The sequence below is a fragment of the Pyrus communis genome, chromosome 17 (assembly GCF_041283825.1).
Source record: "Pyrus communis isolate YQ-2024b chromosome 17, ASM4128382v1, whole genome shotgun sequence".
In the NCBI taxonomy this organism is placed as follows: Eukaryota; Viridiplantae; Streptophyta; class Magnoliopsida; order Rosales; family Rosaceae; genus Pyrus; species Pyrus communis.
Window position 1 is genome coordinate 12,371,953 of NC_142581.1, and position 13,370 is coordinate 12,385,322.

Here is a 13,370-nt window from a genome sequence, read left to right on the forward strand (position 1 = left end):
TATTTATAACAACCATATGGGAATCAGTGTCAGCTTTGAGGATGAGCAATATGAGCCATTGCACAGGGCCCAATTGATCAAGCCACCAATGTTTTTTTTCAACTCATAGATATTATGATACAAAATTTCTTCAATAATAAATAAATAGAAAATAATCTAATAGGGAAAAGAATATTGGATTAGTTCCTCTCATATGTCCATAACTCATAATACCGCTTTAAGTAAATCCTCAAGTAAATGAGATCATTCAATTACTTGGATTTAAGTGCTAACAATTTGATTCATGTAAGGCATTTAACATATATTATAATGTGATTGTTGATTGAATTGGCAAAGTAAATTTAGATGTTTTATGTTTTTTAGTATTATGAATTTGACTTGACTGTTTCTTAATTGATGATGAGCTTTAGTTTTAAAGTTTATTTTAGTTTTAATAATAGATTTGTTCATTTGTAGGTGATTTTCACACACTATTTTTAGCTTATCGGACGCTATTTTTATTTTTTGGGTATCGAATTGAATAAATCAAACAAAAACAGCGGACAAGATTAAACGTATGTGTATGAGAAGCTAAAAGGGTGTGTGTTTATCATTTCCCTTGTATAGTGTCTAAAACAAAAATTAGTATTTTCTCAAAAGATTATATTAAAGAAGGCCCCATTTAAAATTCTCGCACGTGACTCCCAAATTCTACGAGATGGCCCTAAATGGTACACACAGGTACATATGCAATATAAAACATAAAACGGATGTAACATTGAAACATTATATGAAAGCACGTAAAGAAAACTTCAAACTGTGGGTAGTCTTCCAGACTCGTCATTGAGTATATTTGAGCTTTCAGGCCTAAGTATCGGGACACAAGTATGTGTGAACTTCAAGCACATTCCAAAATCAAAAGGGGGACAAACCAAATAGAGTTCGGAAAATTCTAGCCAAAATTGGAGGGTTTGTTTGGTACCTTTCCTTAGAAAGATCAAGTTTGATACATCCCAACTGAAACTGGGAGTGTGATTCGGTAGGTTTTTGCTGAACCAAGGCACTCTGATTGGTACATCTTTGTTAACCAGGGCATGTCTTTCATTACATCTTTGCTAAAGCAAGACACTCTGATTGGTAGACTCCTTTCAAAGTAGGGTCTATATTATTCGATATCTTCCGGTTGAATCTTTGAGAGAACCTCTCTTTCGTTGAAGTTGCCAGCCTCATCATATTATTAACACAATGGAAGCAATAAGTTAGGAATCATAATAATTATAACAATATTATTAACACAATGGAAGCAAGAACTAAAATTAAACACAATGGAAGTAAGCATTCATAATCATTTCAGTACACGTTCTAGTATAGATAAACATATCGTTATTATCACAATTGAAATGAGTTCCTCTTTTTATGAGGAAGAAATGTGAGATTGAATTATTATTGAGAATGAATTCAAATCTTTCCAAGTATATAAACTTATTATTTATTGTTATACTTACTAACCTCCTGGGCTTACACGCGCATAACTGTGCGCATAAGTACACGATTACACGTGCTAAGCATGCAGTTATGCTTATAAACTGTCTTTTAAAATTTCAGTTGCTTTTTGAATTTGTTTTGTTTCCTAAAAAAGAAAATTTCTTATACTCATAGTTTTAGAAGCGGGAAGAATGAGGACCACCTCCTCATATTGAGAAGAAAAATATCACTATATATTGAGCGAGAGACCATAAAAGAGATAAAAATGAAAGGATAACATATTATTTTTGATGAAAATGTGGATGAAAAAAGGGGCACTTATGTCAATCAAAGCTTTGAGCGATGGAGTACACTCGAAAAACACCCATTTCCTCTCTTTATCTAAATTTATTTGCGTTTTAGTATTACGATCTGGTGGTATTCTTCTTCACTTAGAAATGAGAAGTCTTAAGTTCAAATTTGGTGGATAACAATTTCGATACCAAATTAGGCTGCTTATTATGTAAATTTGCTGAACTCTCTCTCTTATTAATGTAAAAATATATTAAAAAAAAAAAAAATCTATCTGCGTCCCTCTTGTCGTCCCTGTTTATGTCATTTAATTCAATTATTTTGGTAATTAAATCATAAACATATATTTTTGGTGAATTAAATTTTGGAATTAGAAGAATTTCTCGGCAAATTAACCCCCCCCCCCCCCCCCCCCCCCCCCCCCCCCCAATTGAGCAATTGAGCAATTGAGATTTGAGCCCCAAAAAGGCCCAAAATTTCGAGTGCCTCTCGCTTTCTTCTTCCTTCTTCTCCTCCCCCCTCCTCTTTCGTCGTAATTTCGCATTCGATTTCGACCCCTTTTCGGCTTCGTGTCAATTCGCACGTGCGGTATATAATTTGGGGGCGACGGTGCGAACCGACTCTCTCTCTCTCTCTCTCTCTCTCTCTCTCTCTCTCAAACCCAATCCCTATTGGTTGCTCTTTCTCTCTTTATCTCGCATCGCCGATTGTACTGGTCGTGCTTTATTAAAGCCCTCTATCAATTTTGATCTCCGATCGCTTATCTTTCAGGTTCGCTTGCAGCTAGGGTTTGCTTCGATTTTTTATTTGATTTGATTGAGTATGATTGGGTTGATTATTGTGAAATTGGGAATTCAGCTTGTATTTGTTGATTGTTGAATTACTCAATTGCCCCTTTGATTGCATATGTTTAGGTTGCAATCTTCCCTGGCCCCAATTGCCCCCTTGGCTGATTGATTGTATTATTCATTTCTTACAAGTTCATTATCTGACTGCTTTAGGATGTTCAATTGTAGTAAGCGAAATTCGCAATGATTGCGTGAAAATGGCAGTCGATTTTGCTTAAACTCAATATCATTTTCAAAGATTTGTTATTGGTTTACTAATTTGATTCACATTTTTCTGAATTGTTTTCCATTGGATTCGCACTCGCCCAATTTAATTTTTTTACTTGGTTTCCTGCTACTAAAATCCTCAAGTAGTAAAAGTTTAAGTGAAAAATGCAAGCGAAAATGCAAGCGATTCTCGTTAAATCACTTGCATTTTTTATTGGTTTCTTATTGATACGAAAATGTGCTCATCATGTTGTAATTATGTTTTTTCCTCCCGCAACTAGTGTTTTTGTCTGTGCTATTTCTCCTACTTAAGTAGACTCATGATTTTTTTTTTTGTTTTCTCACTGTATGTACAGTATGGAAGGAGTTTATTATGGCTAAAGCATGAGTTGGCAGTGCAGTTCTAAAGGTTTTGTTTTTAAGTTATGCGGTACTTGCTAGTTACAGTCAGCGTGGTGAAGGATAAAGGAGATGAATGTGCAGACACACACTTCAGGACCGATATCGGGGCAAGTGCCCAATCAGGCAGGATCTCAGATGCCTGTGCTCTCCCAGCATAATGGAAATGCCCTTGCTCCCCAAATGCAAAATTTAGGTGGGCCTGCTCGTGTTATGTCCAACATGGATCCTGAACTTCTCAGTGCACGCCAAATTGTGCAGGATAGAATGTAAGATGCATTTCCTTTCGGTGTTCTATCATTATTTTATGGGCAGTAAGTTGCTTGTTAGCATGTCTCAGCTGACTTGTTTGTTATTTGTTCGTTTTTTGCAAAGTATGTTATTCCTTATTAATTGTTGCTATATAGAATTGATATTGGTTTATCTCCACCTGCGTATGGAATCAAAAGACATGTTTTAAAATCAACTGACATTAACTTTTTTATTTATATGAAGAAACTATTCTTTTGCTTTTTGCGTTTTGGTTCTCTTTTTATATATATATTTTTAGGGTGGTGCTATCCACACACCCATTACCTTTAACACACCCCTCTCAATTTCTGGCCATTGGGGATCGAAAGAATTGAAGGAGATCAATGGACAAAATTTAACAAGGGTGTGTGGGAGGCAAAAAGGGGTGTGTGAATAGCACTACCTTTTTTTTTTTAAACATGATATGGTTGTTCTAGCATGTACTTTTGTTAATTCATATATAGGATTCTTCTTTTTATGTTTGAGCAATTGTTTACCTAAATACTGATGCTACCATTGTTTTTTTCAGATGCCAAATTTTAGGGCAGCGACAACTTCCCCAGGCAATGAATGACAGGAGGTTTAGGGAGATTGTTAAAAAATTGGATGAGGGTTTATTGAAAAGCGCTCAGGACAAGGTTTCTCATTTTAATTTTTTTATTGTCTCTATTCACTTTCCCCTTTAGCCTATTTAGGCAGATTTTTTTTCTCTCTCTCTTTTCTCAGTGTTCTTGAAATGGCTAAAATTTTTATGTTGTGTTTATTAAATTATTATTTTTTGACATTAATTCTGAATTCAAGTATGCTGGTTAACCTTTTGATTTCTTAGCAGCTATTGAAGCTCACTATACATGTATATAGTGATAATGATCTTACTTGATCTTATTCTTATTGTGTATGAAATGGATATCGTCTTAATAGGCTTATGATTCTGTTGTGTGCAAATCCTATTTCAGGACGACTATATGAACCCGGAAACGTTAGAGAGTCGTTTGCACAATTTGATTAAGCGACCCCCAAATCAAAGCCAACAGTTTCAACAGGCTGTTAATTCTTCCTCTCCTGCTGGTATGATGATACCAACTCCTGGTATGTCACACAGTGGGAATTCAAATATGATGGTTACTTCTTCTATGGATGCTTCTATGAACACGACTAGAGGAAGTACTGGCATAGCGCCTATGACAGTCAACACAGGAAACTTGGTGCCCACTGGTGCCTTACATGGCGGCTCGTTCAATAGATCTGATGGTAAACCGAGACTACTGAGTTGTATCATCTTTTCCCTAAATTACTCAAACTGATTCTTCAAACCACTGTTACAATATTTTTTTTGTAGGTTCTATATCTAATGGTTATCAGCAGTCTCCTGCCAGTTTGTCCGTTGGTGCTGGAGGGAACACATCATCAATGGGTGTGCAAAGAATGGTTAGCCAAATGATTCCTACCCCTGGGTTTAATAGCAGTAATAATCAGTCTTACATGAATTTGGATTCTTCTAATAGTGGAGGTGGGTTCTGTACTGTTGATTCTTTAATGGTAACTCAACCACAACAGCAACAGCAGCATATTGGTGGTCAAAATAGCCGTATACTTCATAGCCTTGGCAGCCAAATAAATACTGGAATAAGGTCTGGCATGCAGCAGAAGTCTTATGGGTTGCCAAATGGGGCTCTAAATGGCGGGTTGGGATTTGGGAACAGTTTACCAGTGGTTAATGAGTCTGGCACTTCTGAGGGCTATCTGACCTCAACACCCTATGCTAACTCTTCCAAACCATTACAACAGCACTTTGACCAACATCAGCGGCCAGTAATGCAAGGTATGCTCTAGCTTTTTTGGTGTGCATGCACATATGTTCATGTCTAGTATATATTCATGTCATGAATCTACTGTTTTTCTATCACTCTATCTATGCACTTGAAGGTTATGACTTTATTTGAGTAGTATATCATAAAATAGGTAAATGTTTGACCAATGAATCATGTATTTACTAGGTGATAGCTATGGAATGAGCAGTGCTGATTCTTTTGGGCCTGGAAACTACTATGGTGCTGCGACCTCTGTTGGGTCAATGTTGAATCCTCAGAATTTGAATTCAGTCAGTTCGACACCCGTGTCCAAGGCCATCTCTCCCCTTGTAAATAGTCAGTCAAATATGCATGGTGCACAGCAAAGTGTTCATGCGAAGCCTCAACAACCTGATCAATTGGAAAAGATGAATTTCCAAACTCCTTTATCTTCAAGAGAGAATATTTTCCATTCTCATCAACAACAACAATTTCAACAGCAACCTAATCAGTATCAACAGCAACCTAACCAGTATCAACAACAACAGCATTTAGGTCACCAACAACGTCAACAGAAGCAGCAAAATCAGCAGCCCCAGCATTTGTTAAACAACGATGCTTTTGGTCATTCTCGGATCACACCTGATGTAAGTAGTCAAGCAAATCGTGGTGTGGACCACCATAGTGAAGTTATGCACCAACAAGGTACAGAACAGTTCCAATTATCAGAGATGCGTAACCAATTCCATCAGCACCCTGTTGATGATCGGTTGAGGAATGTGCAGCATATCCCATCCCGGCAACATGGTATCTCCTCTTCGTTGTCTCAAGCTTCTCAGCCAATGCAACAGATATTGCATCCTCACCAACTGGTTGCAGAGTCTCAAAATGATTTCAGCCCTCTTTCTGCTGGAGCTCAAGATCAATGGCATCCTCAATCACAAGATGGGAGTCACAGACAGGTCAACATGTCCCATGAGCAGCATCTCCAGGAAGATTTCCGTCAGAGGATATCTGGGAAAGATGAAGCCCATTGTAATAATTTGTCTTCAGAAGGACCAATTGCTGTTCAAACAATTTCATCTAGAAGCACATCTCGTCCCCCCAATTCATCTAGTGCTGTTTTTGGATCTTCTAATGGCAATCAGGAGAAACAGTTCAAAAATCAACAGAGATGGCTTTTGTTCTTGCGCCATGCTCGGCGTTGTTCAGCCCATGAAGGCAAATGTCGCGAACGTAATTGTGTAACTGTTCAACAATTGTTAAAGCACATGGTAACATGCAATTTACCTCAATGCCCACATCCTCGTTGTCATGTTACCAAGAAATTGGTTCATCATAACAAGACTTGCAAGGACCCAGCTTGCCCTGTTTGCCCGCCTGTCAGGAATTATCTGCTGAGACATCCGAATAAGGCACACAATCATCTAGTTTCTGATTCTGGTTTGCAGAATTCAATAAGTGGATCATGTAAAGCCTATGATAGTGAAGACGCTTCAGCTAGATTGGTTTTGAAGACAAATCCGGCTGTTGAAACTTCTGAAGATATGCAACTTTCTATAAAACGCATGAAAATAGAGCAGTCCTCTCAACCTGTTCTTTCTGATAGTGTTAGTTCTGCAGTAAAAGTTTCTGCGATTATTGAACCCCATGTGCCCCAGGATATACAGATTCAGGATTACCAACATGGTGAGATTTCTATGCCAGTCAAGTCTGAGGTTGCAAAAGTGAAAATGGAGGTTCCTTCAAGTTCTGGACAAGGGATTGTTGATGAGATGAAGGATATTGTTGAGGATAACTGCAATCAAAGGCATGAAGGTGAACCTGTCTCATATAATGAGCCCGCTGGTTTAGCTAAGCAAGAAAACATCAAACTTGAGAATGAAACTTATCCAGCTAAACAAGAAAATGCTACGCATAGTGTGGAAAATGCAGCTGGAACAAAGTCTGGGAAGCCTAAAATAAAGGGGGTATCAATGACTGAACTGTTCACTCCAGAGCAGGTTAGGGCCCACATTACAGGTCTCAGGCAGTGGGTTGGCCAGGTTAGTCAATGGATGAACTCCTTCAACCTTTCTCTGTATTCTGTTAGTTTCTTTCTCTGTGTTCTATTAGTTCACTATTGTAGGTAAATCAACATGTCAATTTATGACGCAATTGAAACTTTGTTGGACATGTCTAATTCGGTTGAGGATAATCAATCTCGAACGAGTTTAGGTATTATTCTCATTCCATGTATTAGTAGCTGCAAAATGAGTTTGGGTTCAGGTCTTGGCTAGTATTTTAGATGGTGGGTTTCATATCCACCTGTAATAAATCCTTCTGCTGTTTATAAAAGTTTTGCATCTTGGCAAAATAAATTTATAGAAGAAACAAGTCCTTTGTAAAGAGCCTGAAGAGGACAAGATACACAAATCAGTATATAGTAGTACTCCTGAAGAGGACAAGTTCTCACATGCATAGATCTGGATACTTTGATTTGAGTAAAGATTTTCCCTTCGTTTCTTTCTAGCCTGTTCTTCCTTTCCCTTCCTCAAGTCTTTTTCTGTTTAGGAAGTTTCCTCATGCCTATTGTGTGTTCTGTACTCTTGCCGTGTGTTTTCGTGGCACAAGCATCATGTCTTTAACTGTTAGTTTCCTCATGCCTATTGTGTGATTCTTCACTTTTTTGGAAAGTAACTTTTATCCTTTTTTATCTTGACGTGGTGGTTGAAATTGTTTACAAACATTGCAGGTAGTTTAATTACATCATCTACTTTTAAAATTTAGAGTCAGAGTTTGCTGCTTGCTAATTTAACTTTATGGTTACATGGTCTCTTTCTCGCTCTCTTGATAGTATAAGAGAATTCTTTAGTATCCCTTTTAAAGGTTTGTTTATCTGCTGATAAGTCATAATGTATGTTTCTAACAATTTTCTTCTTGTTGGTGTTTACCTTTTTTTGCATGTATAATTTTCAAGGAAAACAGATTCTGGTTTGAATGCTTCACCAGAAGTTTGATTTTAGAATTTAGACTAATTTATTTCTTTTCTTTTCACAGAGCAAGGCAAAGGCAGAGAAGAATCAAGCAATGGAGCATTCAATGAGTGAGAACTCCTGTCAGTTGTGTGCAGTTGAGAAGCTTACATTTGAGCCACCGCCGATATATTGCACACCTTGCGGTGTTCGTATCAAGCGCAATGCAATGTACTATACAATGGGGGCTGGTGACACACGACATTATTTCTGTATTCCATGCTATAATGAGGCTCGTGGAGACATGATAGTTGTTGATGGGACTAACATTCCAAAGGCAAGGCTAGAGAAGAAGAAAAATGACGAAGAGACTGAAGAGTGGGTATGTTCTTTTTTCTGGAACAATTCTTTTTGGGTTCGATAGTTTGATTGTTCTAGGTAGTCAATCTTATGCTTTTCACCTCCTTATATGCAGTGGGTCCAATGTGACAAATGCGAAGCTTGGCAACATCAAATTTGTGCTTTGTTTAATGGCCGAAGGAATGATGGTGGGCAAGCCGAATACACTTGCCCTAATTGTTATATACAAGAGGTTGAAAGGGGAGAGCGTAAGCCTTTACCACAGAATGCTGTTTTGGGGGCCAAAGATTTGCCAAGGACAATACTGAGTGACCACATAGAGCAACGGTTATTTAAGAAACTGAAGGTTGAAAGACAAGAGAGGGCGAGGCAGCAGGGAAAGAATTATGATGAGGTGATTTATATAATATTATGTATTTGAAGTGGTATGAGGGATAGAGTACCACATGATGCTTTTCCTGGTGCTTTTACGAGTATTGTGACTTTCGAAAATGGTAAACTGGAAAAGCTTTTTCTCTGAATGTGATTATTGGCTGATTTTTTTCCTTTCCGTGTACTGGTTCCACCAGGTTCCTGGGGCAGAATCGCTTGTAATCAGGGTTGTTTCATCGGTTGACAAAAAATTGGAAGTAAAGCAGCGGTTCCTTGAAATTTTTCAGGAAGAAAATTATCCAACAGAGTTCCCATATAAATCTAAGGTAGGAAGATATTTAAGGTTTAACTGATAATAAAAAGGTTTAAACTGTATTGTTTTAGCTTAAAAGGGAAAGGTTCCGATATGCTGATTACATATATCCCTCTAGGTTGTATTGTTGTTTCAGAAAATTGAAGGTGTAGAAGTATGCCTATTTGGCATGTATGTTCAAGAATTTGGAGCTGAAAGCCAGTTTCCAAATCAGCGCCGTGTTTATCTATCGTACTTGGATTCTGTTAAGTATTTCAGGCCTGAGGTTAAAGCGGTCACGGGTGAGGCTCTCCGCACATATGTTTACCATGAAATTTTGGTGAGTCTTAGGCTTTCATTGATCTTGTTATTCATGTTATCTGTGTTTTCTTTAATTCGATATGTTCCCTTGGAGCCATCGTCCTTAGTTAGTGGTTCCCATTTTCAGATTGGATACCTTGAATATTGCAAGCTACGAGGGTTTACAAGCTGCTATATATGGGCTTGTCCTCCGTTGAAGGGTGAAGATTATATTCTATATTGTCATCCGGAGATTCAGAAAACACCAAAATCTGATAAGCTTCGTGAATGGTGAGCTTATACAATTTTGTGAATTGTGTTGCAGTTATTTCTAGCATCAACTATCCCGTTTCTTACATTTTATTATCTCTGTTTTGTTTCAGGTATTTGGCAATGCTTAGGAAAGCTGCCAAGGAAGGCATTGTTGTTGAACTCACTAATCTATATGACCATTTCTTTGTAACTACTGCTGAATGCAAGGCCAAAGTCACGGCAGCTAGGTTGCCCTATTTTGATGGTGACTACTGGCCTGGTGCAGCCGAGGATCTGATTAATCAGATGCGTCAAGAAGAGGATGGGAGAAAACAAAATAAGAAAGGATCAACCAAAAAGACTATAACAAAAAGGGCTCTAAAAGCTTCTGGTCAGACTGATCTTTCTGCTAACGCGTCAAAGGATCTGCTACTAATGCACAAAGTAATCTTACCGTCTTCGAACTGCATTATTGTTTTCAGTCTTTGTAGATTTTCTGTTAGATATTCAGAGTTTTAGCACTAATAAGCTGAAGGGTTTCAATTTATTTTTGTAGTTGTCAGTCTTCTTATGAAGGAATTAGTCTTTGAAGTCTTCTTGTAAATTAATATATGAAAGCTGTTCAATGGGATGATTATTATTAGACTTAATTACACTTTTGTACAATTTATTATAAAAAAGAATTTGAGATAATCTTTTTCTTCTTTTTTGCTGACTTTTGTATTTATTTTATGTTCACCCAGCTTGGAGAAACCATTTCACCAATGAAGGAGGATTTCATCATGGTTCATTTGCAGTACGCATGCTCTCACTGTTGTATACTAATGGTATCAGGAAACCGTTGGTCCTGCACTCAATGCAGAAATTTTCAGCTTTGTGATAAGTAAGATACTGAACTTCTGCATTTATCTGTTACCTCCCTCCCCTGCACAGCTTCCTAATACTACATTAATTTTGGTTTGTATTACCTATTTTACTGCGTATAGTGCTTTATTGCTTGTTCATATATCACTAGATTGTGCTTATAGTTTGTTTGGAGAAGAAGGGACGAGGGTTCTGGTATTGTTGCTAATTGAGTTCAAGGTTCTGTTAGAATTTGCGGTTTTGATCAGATAAATATCCTCAGTTCTGATTCTTTTGAAAAGCTGAAATTTTCTTGCATTTTTATACACTCGAAGTTTCTTACTGAATGTTGAATAATCAACTTTTTGCTTTTTTTTTTTTGAACTGTTTTTAAATTGCAGTTGGAATAAGGTTTGCCAATTTGTTTTGTTCTAATTACTTCACATGGGACAACAGGTGTTATGAAGCAGAGCAAAAACGGGAAGAAAGAGACAGGCACCCTATCAATCTGAGGGAAAAACATGAATTGCGTACTGTATGTGAATTTGTCCTTAGTTCTAGCTTCAATTCTCATGGCTCTGCAATCTCTTCCTTCTTTTTTCATAAAATTTCTGCTTAGTACTGACATCATTATATGTTGCAGTTTCAAATTACTGATGTACCTATGGAGACAAAGGACAGAGATGAAATTCTTGAGAGTGAATTCTTTGACACTAGACAGGCATTTCTCAGTCTTTGTCAAGGGAATCATTATCAGTATGATACTTTACGGCGGGCTAAACATTCCTCTATCATGGTCCTTTACCATCTTCATAACCCAACTGCTCCTGCGTTTGTGACACCATGCAATATATGTCATCTTGACATTGAAACAGGGCAAGGTTGGCGTTGTGAAGTTTGCCCTGAATACGATGTGTGCAATAACTGTTATCAGAAGGAAGGCGGTGTAGATCATCATCATAAGTTGACAAATCATCCATCCATTGCTGATCGCGATGCACAAAACAAAGAAGCTAGGCAAATGCGAGTTGTACAGGTGCTTTATATTTGTGTTTACATACTTGAAGATTGATGTTAACATCGATGTATTAGTGGAGGAAAGGCTTGGATTTCAATGTTTATGGAGAGTCAAATTTTTATAACACTGTTTTCAATTTTGCAGCTTCGGAAAATGCTTGATCTTCTGGTGCATGCATCACAATGTCGTTCTGCACAATGTCAATACCCCAATTGCCGTAAGGTGAAGGGACTTTTCCGCCATGGAATTCAATGCAAAGTCCGTGCATCTGGAGGATGTGTTCTTTGCAAGAAAATGTGGTATCTTCTTCAACTTCATGCTCGAGCTTGCAAAATATCCGAGTGCCATGTGCCACGTTGCAGGTTCGTAGGTTAATTGTCTTGTATTATGAGATACGATTCTCTTAATTCCCCCTCCCCAACACACACACACACACACACACTCCCTCTCTTCAAGTGTAATATCGTTGATTCTATTTTATAAATGTCTGTTTTCAGAGATTTAAAGGAGCATTTGAGGAGACTGCAGCAGCAGTCTGATTCAAGAAGAAGAGCTGCTGTGATGGAGATGATGAGACAGAGGGCTGCCGAGCTACACAACAGTTCTGGGTGACCAAATTGTACATATATAAACAGTTGCTTTGGCAAGGGGAAAATACCGAAGGGGACAATAGTTTTCTGCTGCTCAGCTACCACACTACTGGGAACCAGGTGGTGACAGCAAAAGCGGCGTTAGATGGTTAAAAGGGGATTGCATTTTACAGTACAGCATATTGGTTTATAATTCACTTTTTCAGGGAACAATTTTTTGGCACTGATCTTCACAACTGAACTCTCCCGAAGAGGGAGAAAGGTGAAGTTCGTCAACGAGCGCCTGCTTGCCTACCCTATTCGACAGCTGCTAACCGTGCCCCCGTGCGAGTGAAGTAGATACTGATGCGTGTCTGATTCCGGCTCGATTTGGTGATTCTTTGATTTTATCCTCCTGTAAACTGTCAAGTGGCTAGTGTAGTGTAATCTTAACTAAAACGGTTTATTACAAAGGAATGTGGGAGGGGAGACGGTTTCAGATCCTAGCTTTTTGCCCCTTCCCTTCCTTTTGTTTATGGATCTTTCTTTTTGTACATTTGTTTTCTTATCAATGGAAGGATTTTAAGTTATCTCAATTTTTTTAATAGTCTTTACTCTCACTTGCATCGGTGTTGCATGCTAGGAAGAGTAAATTTGCAAACAAAATTTTGTAACATGAAAGTTAATGGTTGAATTATTATTTAAGCATTGATTAACGTGCTTATTTTTTTATTGGTGATATATTATTTAGTTTGCAAATTTTATGTTTAAATTTTGTCTTCCTAGCATTACTCTCTATATATATCACATTTCTCTCTACAAAAAACGAATTCACTTGGTTCTCTCCGTTCTCTTGCACTCCTCGTGCTTTTAGTCAAATGGTTAAATAGATTAAAGGTATTTATATTCTTTTGCACTTTCTCTCTTGTTTTTAGTCAGATGATAAAATAAATCAACGAAAACAAGCAAAAGATTGGAGGACATAGGGTTTGCTTTGACATTTTGGCTTCTCACAAATTGCTCAAAGCCTATTCGGCTTGTGCATTATGAGTGTCGGCTTGTGCATTATGAGTGTCATCGTATTTTAAATTAATCATGCATTAGTGTGTGGGACACTTAA

General features: G+C 37.7%; 1 protein-coding gene across 2 annotated transcripts; it reads left to right on the forward strand.

Moving 5' to 3' along the window:
* The first annotated feature begins 2,092 nt into the window (after window positions 1-2,092).
* Window positions 2,093-12,840, forward strand: LOC137709434 (histone acetyltransferase HAC1). Of its 2 annotated transcripts, none has more exons than XM_068448522.2 (17): window positions 2,093-2,526; window positions 3,258-3,478; window positions 4,030-4,138; window positions 4,457-4,751; window positions 4,840-5,322; window positions 5,498-7,335; window positions 8,330-8,626; window positions 8,720-8,998; window positions 9,174-9,302; window positions 9,408-9,608; window positions 9,717-9,859; window positions 9,952-10,264; window positions 10,564-10,703; window positions 11,120-11,198; window positions 11,307-11,699; window positions 11,826-12,043; window positions 12,179-12,840. In XM_068448522.2, the coding sequence occupies exons 2-17, from the start codon at window positions 3,282-3,284 to the stop codon at window positions 12,291-12,293; spliced, it is 5,229 nt and encodes a 1,742-aa protein (XP_068304623.2). In that variant the 5' UTR covers window positions 2,093-2,526; window positions 3,258-3,281; the 3' UTR covers window positions 12,294-12,840. The 2 variants fall into 2 exon arrangements, with proteins under 2 accessions (XP_068304623.2, XP_068304622.2); XM_068448521.2 differs by having other exon boundaries at window positions 2,128-2,526; window positions 3,167-3,478.
* Window positions 12,841-13,370: the final 530 nt, after the last annotated feature.